This window comes from Ursus maritimus, unplaced genomic scaffold (assembly GCF_017311325.1).
Source record: "Ursus maritimus isolate PB19 unplaced genomic scaffold, ASM1731132v1 scaffold_5, whole genome shotgun sequence".
Classification (NCBI taxonomy): Eukaryota; Metazoa; Chordata; class Mammalia; order Carnivora; family Ursidae; genus Ursus; species Ursus maritimus.
In genome coordinates this window covers 28,053,306-28,069,019 of record NW_024426663.1, presented here as the reverse complement: position 1 = coordinate 28,069,019, position 15,714 = coordinate 28,053,306, and the positions used below count along the sequence as shown (strand labels likewise).

Genomic DNA, 15,714 nt, shown 5'->3' with positions numbered 1-15,714 from the left:
AACAAAACACTGCCACTCAACCCGTTTTCCCTGTGACCTGCCTCGCGTTCCAGAACGGACCGAGATCGGGTCTGCAGGGGGAGAGCTGCTGAGCTGCTCCCTCCACAGTGAAACGAAACCATGGAAGGCTGTAGGACACGAGTGACAGAAGTCAATGTGAACGGGGCAAAAAAATGAGTTTTCAAAGGTGGTGGTTTAAATTTGAGTGTCCCTTTTATTTCCACTTGAAAAAAACCCTGCAAGCTTTTCCTCTAACTGCTTTCCCGCAGTTCAATGACAGCAAAACATTAAGTTCTGATGGTGCTGAAGTCCTGCTGCTAGAGGGACAACGAGGGATGCAACTTCATGCACTGTTTTTAATCTGCGGAAAGAAGGGGAGGAAAAAGGGGGGGAGAGAAAGGCAGAGAGAAGGAGAGAGAGGAGAAACAAAAACTAATTTTCCAGGCAGGGAAATACGTATAAAACCTTTTATGTCAAAGTCAGGATTTCACAACATAACACACTAATGCGAAATCCAGTAGCACCTGTAAGAATTAAGCAAATGCGGCCATCACTTAAATGCTTTTTCAAAAGTATCTGTAAAAGACTGAAAGAAAAAAAGATAAAGTACATTCTCCAGAGAACAACAAATGTATTTCAAAATAAAAACTGTATTTTTGTTTTTCCTTTTTTTTTTTCAGTTGTTTTTTGTACAAGAATTCATAATTATCATAGAATAACTTATACACAACGGGATCGATCTCTGCTCTCCTTTCTGTGTCACTTCAAGTCCACATGTTCAGGCTACAGTCCCCAGCATCATCTTCTGATAAATATATTACCACAGTTGGATCTAAATATAGATACATTATATAATACTTCTCTCTGGGAAAAAATCAGATTTTAATAGGCAAACTTTTATTTATATAATACAGAAATGGAGAAAACTACAGTAGACACACAACCTAATTATGACTTGTAGATGACGATTTCTAGATACTCTCCTACTGTAAATGAATATTTAAAATAGTCTTAAGATTTTATTTATATGTGCACTTGTGTCACCTTATCCCATATACTATACACGTCTAATGACACTCTGGGAATTTAAAGGTGCAGCCCTCAAATTGTTAAATCACTAAAGAAAGAAAAAAAACTAGGCCCTATTGGACAAGGAAAAAACTCACAAAATTTCCAATTTTAAATTTCTTACCAGTAGGAAAATATTAAAAATAATTTTCTGTATATACATATGGGTATATGTATATATTGAGTTACACACATGTCTCACCTATCAATACAATTCAAGTGGAGACATTTTGGTGAGTTATTTTCCCATTAAATGACAACTATGTCAAAATTTAAAAATATCTTATTACATCATTAAAATAATTCACTTACCATTTCAACAGCTTACAGGTTTTTTTTTTAATTTTTAACTCTTCGTAACTAAATTCCCTGATCCCTAGTGTTAAATCCCCTATTTAAATTAAAATCTGGTGCTCTTTGTTACTCAGAAACTGATGGATTAAATCACATCTACTTCAAAACTCCATCAATCAAATAAATTTTATTACCTGATTTATCAGAGAAATATCTCAGCTCTGAGCTTGTGTACCTAAATTACCCTCCCTATAACAGGTGAGGAAAATATCCTAAAATAGATGGAGGTAACTTACATGATGTCGTAGCACATAGAATACACGATGATTCAGTGTCTGATAGAAACTTTTCAGAGACACCTGAAAACTCACTTTAGAAACTAACTTTAGAAACAAACCATTTATTTTTCACTCTAATATAAATTAATATGTATGTATTTACATACATACACATACATATATAAAACAAAATTGTCTAGTGTTGAGTTGCTGTTTGTGAGTGAAAAAATGGTTACAAATTGATTCATTAGCTTAATTTTGTACTTAACAATCCCATCGTTTTGGGTACAAACAAAGTCAGCGCATTCGTAGACTCCACAGTCAGACCCTCAAGCATACACTTTAAAAAAGAACCCTCCTCCAAATCACAGGCATTGTACAGCGAGAATACATGGACTCTGATGCAATCCCTAACTCCAGAAGCAGACTAGACAGCACGTGGCTTACTTTTAAAATAGCTTCTTAAAAGAAATATATAAAGAAATGCATGTTTGCTAAAAGTCTTTTAAAATTACATCAAAACAACATTAAAACTTGTTCATTGAGAAGAGCCTATTGAATTGAATTCCTGTTTGAAATGCCTAGTTAACAGTTCAGAATATTGCCTTGTGAGGTTTGACTAGAGATGTGGTTGATGTGAAGACCCAGACAGAGTACACGGCTCCAATCCCAATAGTCCTCTGATCGGCTGTTTGATGGAAATGGATCCCCTTTAAAATTGCTATACACCTTAAAATGATCTATAATAAACAGTTCCCCAATAACCATTATTAGTTGTAAATTGAAATGCATTGATCATTCAGAAAAGATTTCTTGCAAAATATATAAATAAATGTAACTGCATATTCTGTAAATATACTTAACATTGCTAGGCCAGACCGTCGATGACGGGCTGCTGTATTTCAGTACTGTGTGTCAAATTTATTAGAAATTTAAAAAGAAAAATTTCTGAGGGACTCAGCTGCCTTCGTTAGTTGGCTTTAAAATGTGTAATAAAATGGGAGACAATATCTTCTCATAAATACATGGAATCAATATGGAAAAGTAAACTATACAGCAGACAAGATTCAAGAACACCAGAGTGTACCAGAGTGGTCACCGAGTGAAATATCTTCCGGTATAAAAAAAGGGAAGAACTCTATACACCCAGTTCTAGTAAGTATGTTCTAATTAAAGATGCAGCTCTCTCTCACTCCTGGCAAGAATTAATTGGTAATGGCGCTGCTTCTCAGCAGTGCAAAAATATCCTGAGAAATTATTCAGATTACAACAGAAGACAGGGCTTTCATCACTACGTTTTTGCACAAACACAGCTTTAGATATCATAAAGAAATTAATTTAAAAAGCAGATAACCTTCACTGTGTGGAACACAAAAAGGGGAGGTGACCCAGACATTGTTAATTCTCCCATTGGCTAAGATCAGAAAAAAAAGATTGCATTAAGTGTCTATTTATAACTTTCTAGTTAACTATGGCCAATAATATACATGGAGGTAATTTGTAGTTCAAGTTTTTCATCTCTTTTTTTCCCCAACTAGCTACGAGCTGAATTCTAAAATTTACACTGAAATATACAATTCCAATTTTCAAAAGATCATCCTCCTGGAGGAGGAGTGATATTCGAATTTTATGTGCGATCTTGACGCAGAGCCCAAACAGTCCTATGAAGAGAGACAGTGTATTTTTTAATCAATTGGCACTGAAATTTAACTTTCCTTAGCTGCATTCTAGGAGCTTGGCCAAGTTATCTCGTAATTCTGTTAGTTCAAATATTTTTCCATCAAGAATTTCTAAGAGTGTCTTCAGGTTATTGCGAAAAGCTTCTTGTTCATTCTGACTTTTCTCCAGACGTTGCTCTAAGTCAGACAGCTGTCCCTCCAGGTCTTTGTTCCGAATCTCTACTTCCTTTAGAAACAAAAGTGTGATATACATACACATGTCAGTTCACGACTAGAAAACAAGACAGCGTCGGTTATTACTAATATCGTGGTGGTTCATGCAGCCTGACGCGCGGGGTGAGCTTCTGAATCTCAAGTTACACGAGTTACGGAGATTTTTAGAATTCTGCCCTCTGAGGAATCCATGCGGTTTCACTGACAGGCTTGCTCATGAATCCATCCGCCCAACCCAACAGAAACTTCCTGACTGCTTACTTCGTGCCAGGCAACACTCTGGGCACTTCAAATACCCAAGAGGATTAAAGATCCATTTTGTGGCTTAGCTACACCTCATTTCAATGTCTGCCCACCTCTTTCCCCTAACGCACAACTAACTGGTAGCAGTCTCAGCTGAGAGCAGGCAGAGAGAGAGAGAGAATACTTTTCCCGTTACTGGCAATTCTGGAGAAAGACCTGTGAGAAGACAACAACTCTTGAACGGGAGGTATCAGGACCCTCTGAATATGTTAATTAGTCTTTGTGTTGCCTCCCTGTCCAAACGAGTGCTTGTGGCAGAAGAAGTAGCTCAACGGCTACAAACTACAGTCCGGAGCCACAATAAGCACACATAGAAGAGAATTCTAAAGCTGACAGTTCCAACGTACCGCAAATCATGGAAACGAGAAAAAAAATGACAAAAGTTCGTGACCAAAATATTAATTTTTAAGCACACAGAATCAAGTCTAGCATACTTAACAATCTGAAGCTACAGAATTGTTCTAAAAAATGTTTCTAAACATAACAAATATAATAAGTGATTCTAAAAAATGAGATGATCTAATGACCTAGAGATTTATTTTTGGTTAAAAATTCAAGTTGAGAAAAAGAACAGAAAACCAACTATGACACTTTAATCAAGGTATTCAGATAAGCAATTAGTTTAAAGTTATATATCCTTTCTGGAAAGCTCACTTTTACATCTGAGAGCAGTTAAATGATTGACGCAAATTACACTCACACATGTCAGTTATATGAGACAATGACAACATTTTGGAGTTAGTAATACAATATGAATTAGCCTCAGAAAATATTATGTTTCAAATGTTTATACATGGTTTAAATGTAAATCTTGTAAAAAAATTCTATCAAGTCTAAAGGATGGGGGAACATTTTTTTTTTTTTTTAATTTTTGAAAGACAATCCGGTAAATGTTAAATGAGAAAAAACCCCGAATAGGAAGCAGCAGAGTGCAAATGGGCAAACATTGGTATGCTTGGGGACAAACAGTGTAAATTACTGTACAAACAGGAAAGAGTTGCTGTTGTTAGGATTGTGGGCACTTTTTTCCAAAATCTATTTTTCTTACAACACCTGTAAAAATTAAACTCTTGAGAAAAATCATTGGGAAATTGGCTTGAATACATCTATGAAAGTAACCCTGTCCTAGGATCTGAACATAAATGTTCACTTGCTTCGACAGAAATAACTAAACGTATGGCTTAAGCAAGAATGCCACGGAGAAGCTGCAAGAACCTGGGAAAATACTAGAAGGAATACAGCAGCTCTAACGAGTAATAAATGAAGAATTTAAGAAATCCCAATCTAATATTGAAGCATTTAGTGTTGCTTCCCAGGTATGTTTCTAATCTCTTCCCTCTGCATACTCCACAAAGTGAGGATAAGTAAACGGAGAGCAGGATCTAAAACCAGTAAAATACTTATATATTCAGAAGCACATTCATGGAGGCTCCAAACTAGGAGGGAGAAAACAGACCCCGGGATCAAATGTAAAAATTCCACTCATGATTGCACAGCATGCTCTCCTGACTGCTTCAACAATAAGCTTAAGAGCAGAATGTTTTCAACTATAAATAAAAATAGACCAAACGTCATTCACTAGAAAACACCCACTTCACCAGGCACCACCCAGTATGCCGTCTGAAGCCTTCCTTAAAATGAAAGGCTTCCTTGTTCTCCTTGCCGATCAATGAAACATGCAAACATTTTCAATGGAAGCATGCAAAACGCCAAATTTCCTCAGCTATTAAAATTGCATTGTTCTCTCCAGACAGAGTGTCATACTCTCAGCCATTTCTCTGATTGGAGGAATTTTAACAGTCAGACAACAAAAGGGATCCAATACAGTGCTGATGGTGCTGGTCTGTTCTGAGGCAGAGAATATAATCCTAGAGCAAGACTGGCCAGCCCAGGGCACACGGGCCAGCACAAGGCCACCGGAGCCCTGGCGGGTGGGAACTTCCCAGTAGTCTGTCTTACGTTTGTATTTTCCCAGCCTCTCCTCCTCCCTCGTAACGCAGTCTTCTGCTTCTAACCACCTGTGCGCCACTTGCTTCCTTTTCTCCTTCACTAACAGGTAAGCATGTGCCAGGGGCCTCCAGAGACCTGGATAAAGCAACGGAGGCCAGAAGCTGACTCCGTTTCGAGTTTTAAAGGGCAATAATTGCAAGTATAAAATCTTAGTATGTAGAAGGTCACACTCTGTGTTTGTTAGATACGGAGCCTCAACACTAGAGTGATTTTAAAAAACTTCCACAAAATTATTACCATCATCCATGGGACCAGATCAGGCTTATTTTCTGTAAGTTTAAATCCTGCATTTTTTTTTTAAAGATTTTATTTATTTATCTGATAGAGAGACAGCCAGCGAGAGAGGGAACACAAGCAGGGGGAGTGGGAGAGGAAGAAGCAGGCTCCCAGCGGAGGGCAGGGAGCCCGATGTGGGGCTCGATCCCAGGACTCTGGGATCACATCCTGAGCCAAAGGCAGACGCTTAACGACTGAGCCACCCAGGCGCCCCGTAAATCCTGCATTTTTAATCTAAATAGAAGTTACAGAAAAACTGACATCTGATTCACATGTTAAGCTGTTACAAATAAGATATACTGCCCTATTAGATCATCAACCTTTACATATAACATGACATATAAATCATCAAAAGAATTCGTTCAACAGAAAAACAGGCAAAAGACACATACACAAATTTTGAAGAAGAGACATTCAACAATTATTTACCAAGCATCTTCTACGTTCTAGCAATAGAGACAGAGCAGAAGATAAACACAGATGGTTCTTGTGCTAATGCCGCATGCATTCTAGAATGAGGACGCCAGCAACAAAGAAGTAAATACTTCCGGGACGCCGAGGTAATGGCGACTCTGTATGCTGACATCTCTCAACCATCCTCCCAAACGATATAAATCAGAAATAAGAATAACACCACAGAAATCCCATGGCCTCAAAGTAACTAGAAGAAATAGAACAAATCAAACTTCAATTTCCAGCAAAGACATTTCCCAAGCTCTCTCTCTAACCCTTTGCAGAGGGCAAGGCAGGGTCGTGGGGCAAGTAGAGCAGAGAGAAGAGGAAAACAAAAGGCTTACGACTGAACTCCAACAACCCCAAGAAAGACTGCTGGAAGAGTTGAAACACTGGAAAAATCATCAAATAAACAAAGTCCTGGTAGACCAGCGCAGACTACAAGGAAGGGACTTACTAGTCTACACGAGACAGGAGGCAATCTTGGAAAGGCAATTCTTCTGAGGAGAAATGGGCAAAGAAAGAGAAAGGAGCCGCTGGAATACTATGGTAAAGGGGAAGAAGGAACCACAGGAAATTTAGAATCTTCTAGACAAGAGAAAATTAAAACAGTGAAGGACACATAGCCTCTTCCCCACTATCTACCAAAAAGAGGGTCGTTTTGAACTGAGAATCCGTAAACCACCCAAAACTGCAACTCAATCCACAACATACAAAGGTGTGAGCTATCTTCATCTACGCAAACAATCGTAACACAAAAACAGAAAATGAAACTCTCGACACTTCAGTGAATGAAAATAAAAGCCTCCCCCCCACCAACTATGAAGCACAAGGAAACAGAAGCCTCCACTACGAATTAAATATTGTCAAATAGGACACCCGGCAGGCTCAGTCAGAAGACAGTGTGACTCCTGACCTCAGGGTCGTGAGTTTGAGCACCACGCAGGCTGTACAGAGAGTACTAAAAAAAAAGTAAATGAACTTTAAATATTGTCGAACAAGCATTCAAAATAGAGCCTGAGTCAGATATCAAACACTAAAAACAGACATGAGCCAAAAAACTAAAAAAAAGGAGTGATTAAACCCTGATAGAAATAGAAGAAAAAGGCAAAATCATAACAAAAATAGACTGAATTATAAAACAGAAAAATAAATTTAAATAAAATTATGCTGTACTCAGTTATTATTTTAAATATTCCAGGGAATGCAAGTGAGATAAAGTAGGAGAAATGGTCAGAAAGAAAGTGGTTGAAATAGAAGAGAAGAAAAGACCATCTAACTACATATCACTGGAGCTCTTTAAGAAGAAAACACCCCAATAGGACAAAGCTAATATTTAAAACTTTTATACGAGACAGCTTCCTGGAAATAAAGGAAGATCTAAATCTAATTAAAAGGGCCCACCAAGTACCTGAGAAAACTGACCCTCAACAAAATCCATTGAGACATTTTTTAGTAAAACTCTTTAACTTTAAAAATAAAGGAATATAACGGAAAAATCCTCAGGGCACACACACAGAAGCCCCAAAGTCCCAAGGCCAGAGAACTAGACTGGAATAGATTTCTGAAAAGCAACACAAGGGGCGCCTGGGTGGCTCAGCTGGTTAAGAGTCTGACTCTTGATCAGCTCAGGTCATGATCTTGGGGTCCTGGAGCCTAGTCCCACGTTGGGCTCCGTGTTTAGTGGGGAATCTGCTTCTCTCCCTGTCCCTCTCTCTGCCCCTTCCCCTGCTCATGCTCTCTCTTTAAAATAAATAAATCTTAAAAAAAAAAAAAAAAAGCGACATAAAAACAAGGTAATAATGGAGTGGCATTTTCAAGAAACTCAAAGAGAGAAAATGATGAACCAAGGATTTTATATCTACCTGTCACCCAAGTACTAAGTCTTTTAAAAAAACAACTTAAACCCGTGAGCTCTTCTGGAACCATCTACGAGAGGATAAGCTTCATCCAACCAAGAGATTACTGTGGAAACTTCAGAGAAAGGACTGATGGTGACCACGTACTATATGTAATATATATCAAAGACTAAGACAAAGGTGGACAATGGTTAAAAAATGATATAAAAATGTTATTTTTTCCTTTTTTAAAAGATTTTGTTTATTAGAGAGTGAGAGAATGAGAGTGAGAGCACGAGCAGGGCGAGGAGCAGAGGAAGAAAGGGCCTCAAGCAGACTCCGCGAGCCGAGTACGGAGTTCTATGCAGAGCTGGACCCTATACCACTGAGATCACGACGTGAGCCAAAACCAAGAGTCAGATGCTTAACTGAACCAACCCAGAGCCCCCCCGAAATGTTACTTATTCTGACAAGGTAGAAATAATGCAACTAAAAAATAGGAGGAAAAAAAGGAAAAGAGAAAAGCATAATAAGGTTCTAATTATTGAATATGTAATGGTTCAAAGTCAACTATCATAAAAACTAACAAACTGGGGCTCCTGGGTGGTGCAGTCGGTTAAACATCCGACTCTTGGTTTCGGCTCAGGTCGTGATCTCAGGGTCATGAGATCGAGCCCCGCGTCGGGTTCCGGGCTCAGCATGCAGTCTGCTTGGGATTCTCTCTCCCTCTCCCGCTGTCCCTCCCACTCATGCTCTCTAAAATAAATAAGTAAATATTTAAAAAATAAATAAAAACTAATAAACCAGATAGGAAAAATTTAAATATGAACACAGGTAAGTAGGACTCTTTTAAAAAGGTCACCATTAAAACAAAGTTAAGACCATCTTCAATATCAAAAGATACAAAAAAGGGCAAAGAACGTTATACAGAGAAAGAAAAAATCAAATTAACATACACAGGAATTATTACATAAAATAATGACAGTTGAAACAAAACATAAAAATCATACTGATAAATATGAATGAGTTAGTTACCTAGAAAAAGAAAAAGAAATTTCAGTTTGGCTCACAAAGCATTATCTAACCAAGTGTATACAATACACAAGAAACATTCACAAAAACTGATGTTACATTAGGTCACAAAAAAGTAATGTTTGAGCAGAGAGCCCGACGTGGGCTCTGTCCTAGGACACTGAGATCATGACCTGAGCCACCCAAGAGCCCCTAAAGCGCCTTCTTTTAAACATCTCGTGGATGCAAGGGAAATAAGACCAAAATTACAGAATTGCAGGAAATAATGATAAGGAACATACTAAATATCAGGATCTATGAAATACACCTAAAGCAATCATCTGAGAACAATCTACAGCTTTAAACACATACACATAAAAGAGAAAGAACGACAATAAAGGAATTAAATTCTCTTCTTAAAATACTAGAGAAAGAGTAAGTAAACCAGAACAAAGTACGAGGCAGGAATAATAAAGATAAAAGGAGAAATTCATAAGGTAGAGGACAGAAAAACAGTGGCACTGATTAGACATACCATTGCTTAACTTTAATTAAGAAGAAAAGGACAATGGACCACTATATAAAATAAGAAATAAGAGTTCTTGCTGACTCTGTGAAACCTAGATGGAAAGCTTACACAGCCCAGTGTCTGCAGAAGAAATAGAGAATAATCCCGGAACTACTCCATAAAAAGGCACCAGGCCGCGATGGTGTCAACGTTCATAGACCAGGTAGTTTCAATATGACATCCGTTATTCCAGAGCATAGAAAATGAAGACAGTGTATGAAGTATGACTGAAGTATTACTGTGTGTAAAGTATAATCTTGATACCTAAATCTTATAAATACAGCTCCCTCCAAAAGAAGAAAATTACAGACCAATATCACAAATGAGTGCTGTGTAAAAATGATAAATAATAAAGAACAAAAATCTACCACCACATTAAGAAAATAAGATACCATAGCTAAGTGGTATTTATTCCAGTCATGCAAAGGCGGTTCGGTATTAGAAAATCCAGTAATAAAATAAACCATATTAAATAGATCTAGAGTGGAAATTATGATTATCTCCATAGACACTGGGGAAAAAAAAAAAAAAAAAGCCCTTAACAAAATTCAACGCTCATCCCTGGTAAAAACATTCTAATAGGAACGAAGGACACTCTCGTAACATGATAGAATATATTTTAGTGTTACAGCCAGCATTTCACTTAACAGAAAAATACTAGAGGCATTTTCACTAAGATGAGGGGCAAGATAAGCCCATCATCTCCACTACTGTTTAACACTGCAGTGGTGTTTTAACAGGTGTAATTGGACAAGAAAAATCAAGAGTCTTAAGAATGGGGTGAATAAAAGTAAAATTACCTCTGTTTGTAGGTTATGTGTTACCATACCTAAAAAATCTTACAGAATCAATGGACTAAATGAGAAAACTAGCTCAACTAATAAAATTAATTTAGTCAGGTAGCAGGACATAAAAATAGCATACAGAATTCAAGTTATCAAATATACAAATAATCGATTAAAAGATACAGTGGTAGAGAAAACCCCATTTGAAATAGAAAAAAAGAAAGATAAAATACTTATAAACAAGAAATATGCAAAACTATATGTTGAAAACCTTAAAACACTCCTAAAAAACCACAAAAGTAGATGTTAACAAATGGGAAGACATCCCTTATTCTTTTATAGGATAGAAACTTCAATAAGATATTGCTTCTCCTAAAGTCATATTATAAATTTTAAGCAATCCCAATAAAATTTTTTTATGGAGCTTTATTTTCAGTTGACACAAAAATTGATACTGAATACTGAATTTCAAATGATAAAATAAATATGTAAGAATATTGAGAAAAACAATGAAAAAGAAACTCTGTGAGGAGTACCTGGCCCTACCAGATATTAAAGCCTCTACCATTAATACAGTGTGGTACTGCTGCATTAACAGAGTGACCAGCAGTGTGGAATAGGAAGCCCAGAGTAGACCAAAATGAGTATAGAAGTCGAGTATCTCCAATGTCTGGAAAAAAAGAATGAAATTTCAAATAAATGGTAATGAGATAACTGGACAGGCATTTAGAAAGATACAACTGGATCCACATCTCATACCGCACACAGAAGAAGAAACCCCAAATACTCAGAGACCCAAATGTAAAAAATGAAACCCTGTAAGTACTAGAGGGAAATACAGATGAATCCCTTACCATCTGAGTTTGGAAAAGAGCTATCTAACTGTATGAACCACAAGCCAGAACCAAGAAAAGAAAAGAGTAACAAATTTGACTGCTACATAAAACACCATCTTAGGCAAAGTCAAAAACAAACAAACAAACTGGGAGAAAATATTTTTAACATGTAATCAGATATAAAAAGAACTCCTGCAATATATGAAGAACTCCTGAAAAAGAACCAAAAATCCTATAGGGAAAGGGCAAAAGACATGAACACCCAATCCACACATGTAATGAGACACTGTAATGACCTCCGAGCTTATGGAAGTTGTTCATGTCACTCATATGAGATATGCACATTAAAACTATCATCTCTCACCTATCACGCACTTAAAAGTATGACAACACACTCTGTTGGGGAGGCTATGGAGAAAGCGGCACTCACGGTAGTGGTATGAGTGGGCACCAGCACAGTCCATCACGGACGGGTATTTGACAATGTTTAATCAAACTACATCTGTGTTTCTTTTCTCACGTCGAAATCTTGCTTCTAAGAATCTATCCTGGGGGCGCCTGGCTAGCTCAGTCGGAAGAGTATGAGACTCTTCACCTTGGGGTAGTGAGTCCGAGCCCCACAGTGGGTGCAGAGATTACTAAAAAAAATAAATAAACTGAAAAAAAAAAAATCTATCCTGAAGCTACATCTCCAACAATAATAGAATACCCACATGCACAATATCACTAATTGTAGTATGGCTGCAGAACACTGGAGACAACCTAAATGCCCGCAGAAAGGAGTGGCTGAATAACTACCCCTCACACAAATGAAGGACGTTACTGCTATAGTAAGTATGAACAAGATCTCAATGAACTGAAGAGTTCCGGAAATATATTCCGGAATATATTTTAGGTTAAAGAAGCCAAGTGCGGAAATATATTCCGGAATATATTTTAGGTTAAAGAAGCCAAGTGCAGAAGAGTAATCTACAGCATGTTACCATTTAAAAAAGGGGAGGAGAAGGTAAATAAATACATCTATCAATTCATTTGTGTGAAAAGAAGTACAACAGAAAGGATACGCTACAAACTAATGACATTGGTTACCTAAAGGCGGCGGACGGGAATGTGGTGGGAAGGAAGGGGCAGAAGCTAAGGTAGTAGGGACTGGAGGGGTTTCTCTAAAGACATCTTTCCAAATAGTTCTGACTTTTGGAAACACGCTTATATTTCATATACTCAGTGAATGCATGCATATATGAAATGTAGAAGAATGGATAAGAAAATACTAAAATGGAATACAATATGATACAAATGAACATAAGTATGTTTCTTTTCTTTTTTTTTTTTAAGATTTTATTTATTTATTCGACAGAGAGAACACAAGCAGGGGGAGTGGTAGGCAGAGGGAGAGGGAGAAGCAGAGTCCCCGTTGAGCAGTGAGCCTGATGCAGGGCTTGATCCCAGATTCTGGGATCATGACCTGAGCTTAAGGCAGACTCTTTACTGAGTGAGCCACACAGGTGCCCCAAACATAAGTATGTTTCATATGAATAACCTAACCAATTGCAGAGGAGGGGAAGAACTAACCCAACAAACTTCTGAACATGGGCTGAGGACAAAAAAAATTATAGTGATCTCTAGTTGGTAAGGCTTTGTTTGCATTTTTTTGTGGTGGTATGAATTAGTAATTCAAAAACTATTTTCTGTGCCAAGATTGAGAAATATAAGTAAATATATTGTAGATAATAAGAATCAGGTTTCTTAGTATTGGGTAAAGGAATTACAAATGTGAGTATGGGGAGGGCTAGAATAAACTCCCATTGTATTACAGTGCAATGGAAGGTATGAGTAAGCCATTGGCTATTGAAATAGACATAATGTGGTATGTATGTACTTCCAGGTCTGTTTATTAAGATGGCATAGAAACAATGTCATCTCAGTAGCAAAAAGCTTATCTGGTACTCAGGTTTTGGCTTCTAAATATCAATCATTGCTTAAAGAAATTTCTCCTTGGAAGAAATGGGTGGCTCAGTCGGTTAAGCATCTGCCTTCAGCTCAGGTCATGATCTAGGGTCCTGGGATGGAGTCCCACATCGGGCTCCAGGGCGGAGACTACTTCTCCCTCTCCCTCTGCTTGCCGCTCCCCCTGCTTGTGCTCTCTCCCTCCCTCTCTCTGTCAAGTAAATAAAATCTTAAAAAAAAAAAAAAAATGACAGGGTCACATCAAAAAGCAAACAGAAGCTGGATTGAAGGGGTTCCCACTGGCCAAATCTGGGACAATTCAAACATCAAAATAAATACATATGACAACTAAATGCAACACAAGAGCCTGGAATAAATCTTGGACCAGAAAAACAAGTTTTAAATTTTGTTATAAAGGAGATTATTAAGACAATTATGGGAATCTGAATAAAATCTGTAGATAATGTCTTGATTTTGATGGTTATGTAAAACAATGCCTTAATCTTAGAAAATACCATATCTGCAACTCACTCTCAAAGATTTCAGGAAAAAATAACACGCAAACACACACACACACACACGGGGAGAGAGAGAGAGAGAGAGACAGAAAGAGAGACAGTTCCAGAATGGTAAAACAAATACGGCAAAATAATGGTAACACTTGGGAAATGTGAGTGAAAGGTATATAAAGTCTTTGTATTATTCTTGCAACTTTTCTCTAAGTCCGAAATTATTTCAAAATTTGAGATTAATATTTCAAAAGTTGAAAAATAAAATAAACAAGACCACTTCAGGTACTGATATTTGCTACTAGGAAAATAAAACACGATAATATTACAGAGTATCTGGGGTGTGTGGTGGGGGGAGGGCTTGCAGAGTTGTGCGTAAACTGAGAAGTCAGAGAAATTAGCACGTGAGCCAAGACCTAAATTACAAGTAGGAGCCAGCCCATCTGAAGGTCTGAAAGCTTCCCTAACGGGTAGATTGTTTTTGATAGGTATTTTTGATATTCGGTGAAAGAAGAGGTAAGAATAGGAGCCAGCTTTAAAAATCAATTATCGCTCAATCAATGATGAAATACATTTAGAAGTATGATTTGAAAAATCACCCCTTGGTTTCTCTGGGACAACGTGTTTGTAACTGAAAAAAGTTTGAAAGAACCGCCAGGAATGTCTTGGCAGCTTGGCCACCTGAAGTCATACAGAAAGAACAGAGACTTTAGAATCAAAACAAATTTAGGCCCCACTCGTTTCTAGTTCAGTGCCTTGTCAACTTGTGAACACCTCCGAACCGCTGCCGTCTCTTTGAAAATGGGGATGGCATACCTGTTAGCGTGAGAATGCGAGCAAAGGCATGCAGGCGCTCAGCAAATGCCTGAGTCACAGCAAGGACTTGGAAAACAGCAGCCCAAACCACAGGACCAAAACACAAAGCTCCACTGATTTCCCCCACTTCTAGCCCTGAGTACACTCTTCATCTTTAGTTCTATGCCAGGCTTTCTCAACCTTGGCACTATTGACATTTTGGTCAAGATAATTGGATGTTTAGCAGCATTCTTGACTTCAACCTACTAGATGTCAACAGTACTGCCTGAGTTGTGAAAATCAAGATTGTCTCGGCACTCTGCTACAATGTCCCCTGCGGCACAAAACTGCACCCACTCGAGAACCAGTAATTTACACAGATCATTAAAATGTGGGAACAACATTTAATAGAGCTAACCAAAACAACCACCTCATTTTTCCCAGACTGCTGAAAGTCAGCGATGGGAGAGGGAAATGTTCCATGCCATATAAAGAACCTACTTCCCTTATGAAGGGTCTCTCTGCTGCCACAATTCTGACCACCTATCTAAGTGCAGATTGGACAAATGAACCTACACAAGCCTCAGTTTCATCAGGTGACTGTTACAAGAAGTAGATGCACAATATGAGTAAGAGCTCAGCACAGTGTTTGGCACATAGTAAGCACTCAATTAATGCAAGACAGTCTCATTACAACTGAGGCACTCCTTCTATTCCTGGGCTTTCAGGTCCCACTTAGCACCCCGATCCAAAATTCCTCACTCTGCACACACATTTATCTCTACTCCAAACTCTAAAGTGGTCCTAACCTTTCTTTACGTAGGCAGCTAACCACCGGGGGCGGGGGGGGG

General features: G+C 38.0%; 1 protein-coding gene across 1 annotated transcript in view; it reads right to left on the bottom strand.

Annotated features, from left to right (window-relative positions):
• Window positions 1–2,545: 2,545 nt before the first annotated feature.
• HOMER1 (homer scaffold protein 1) overlaps window positions 2,546–15,714 on the bottom strand; it is a 118,924-nt gene continuing 105,755 nt past the window's right edge. The window contains exon 9 of the mRNA XM_040622144.1: window positions 2,546–3,545. Coding sequence (XP_040478078.1) covers window positions 3,357–3,545 — 189 coding nt within the window. The 3' untranslated portion in view covers window positions 2,546–3,356. The remainder of the gene's footprint in view (window positions 3,546–15,714) is intronic.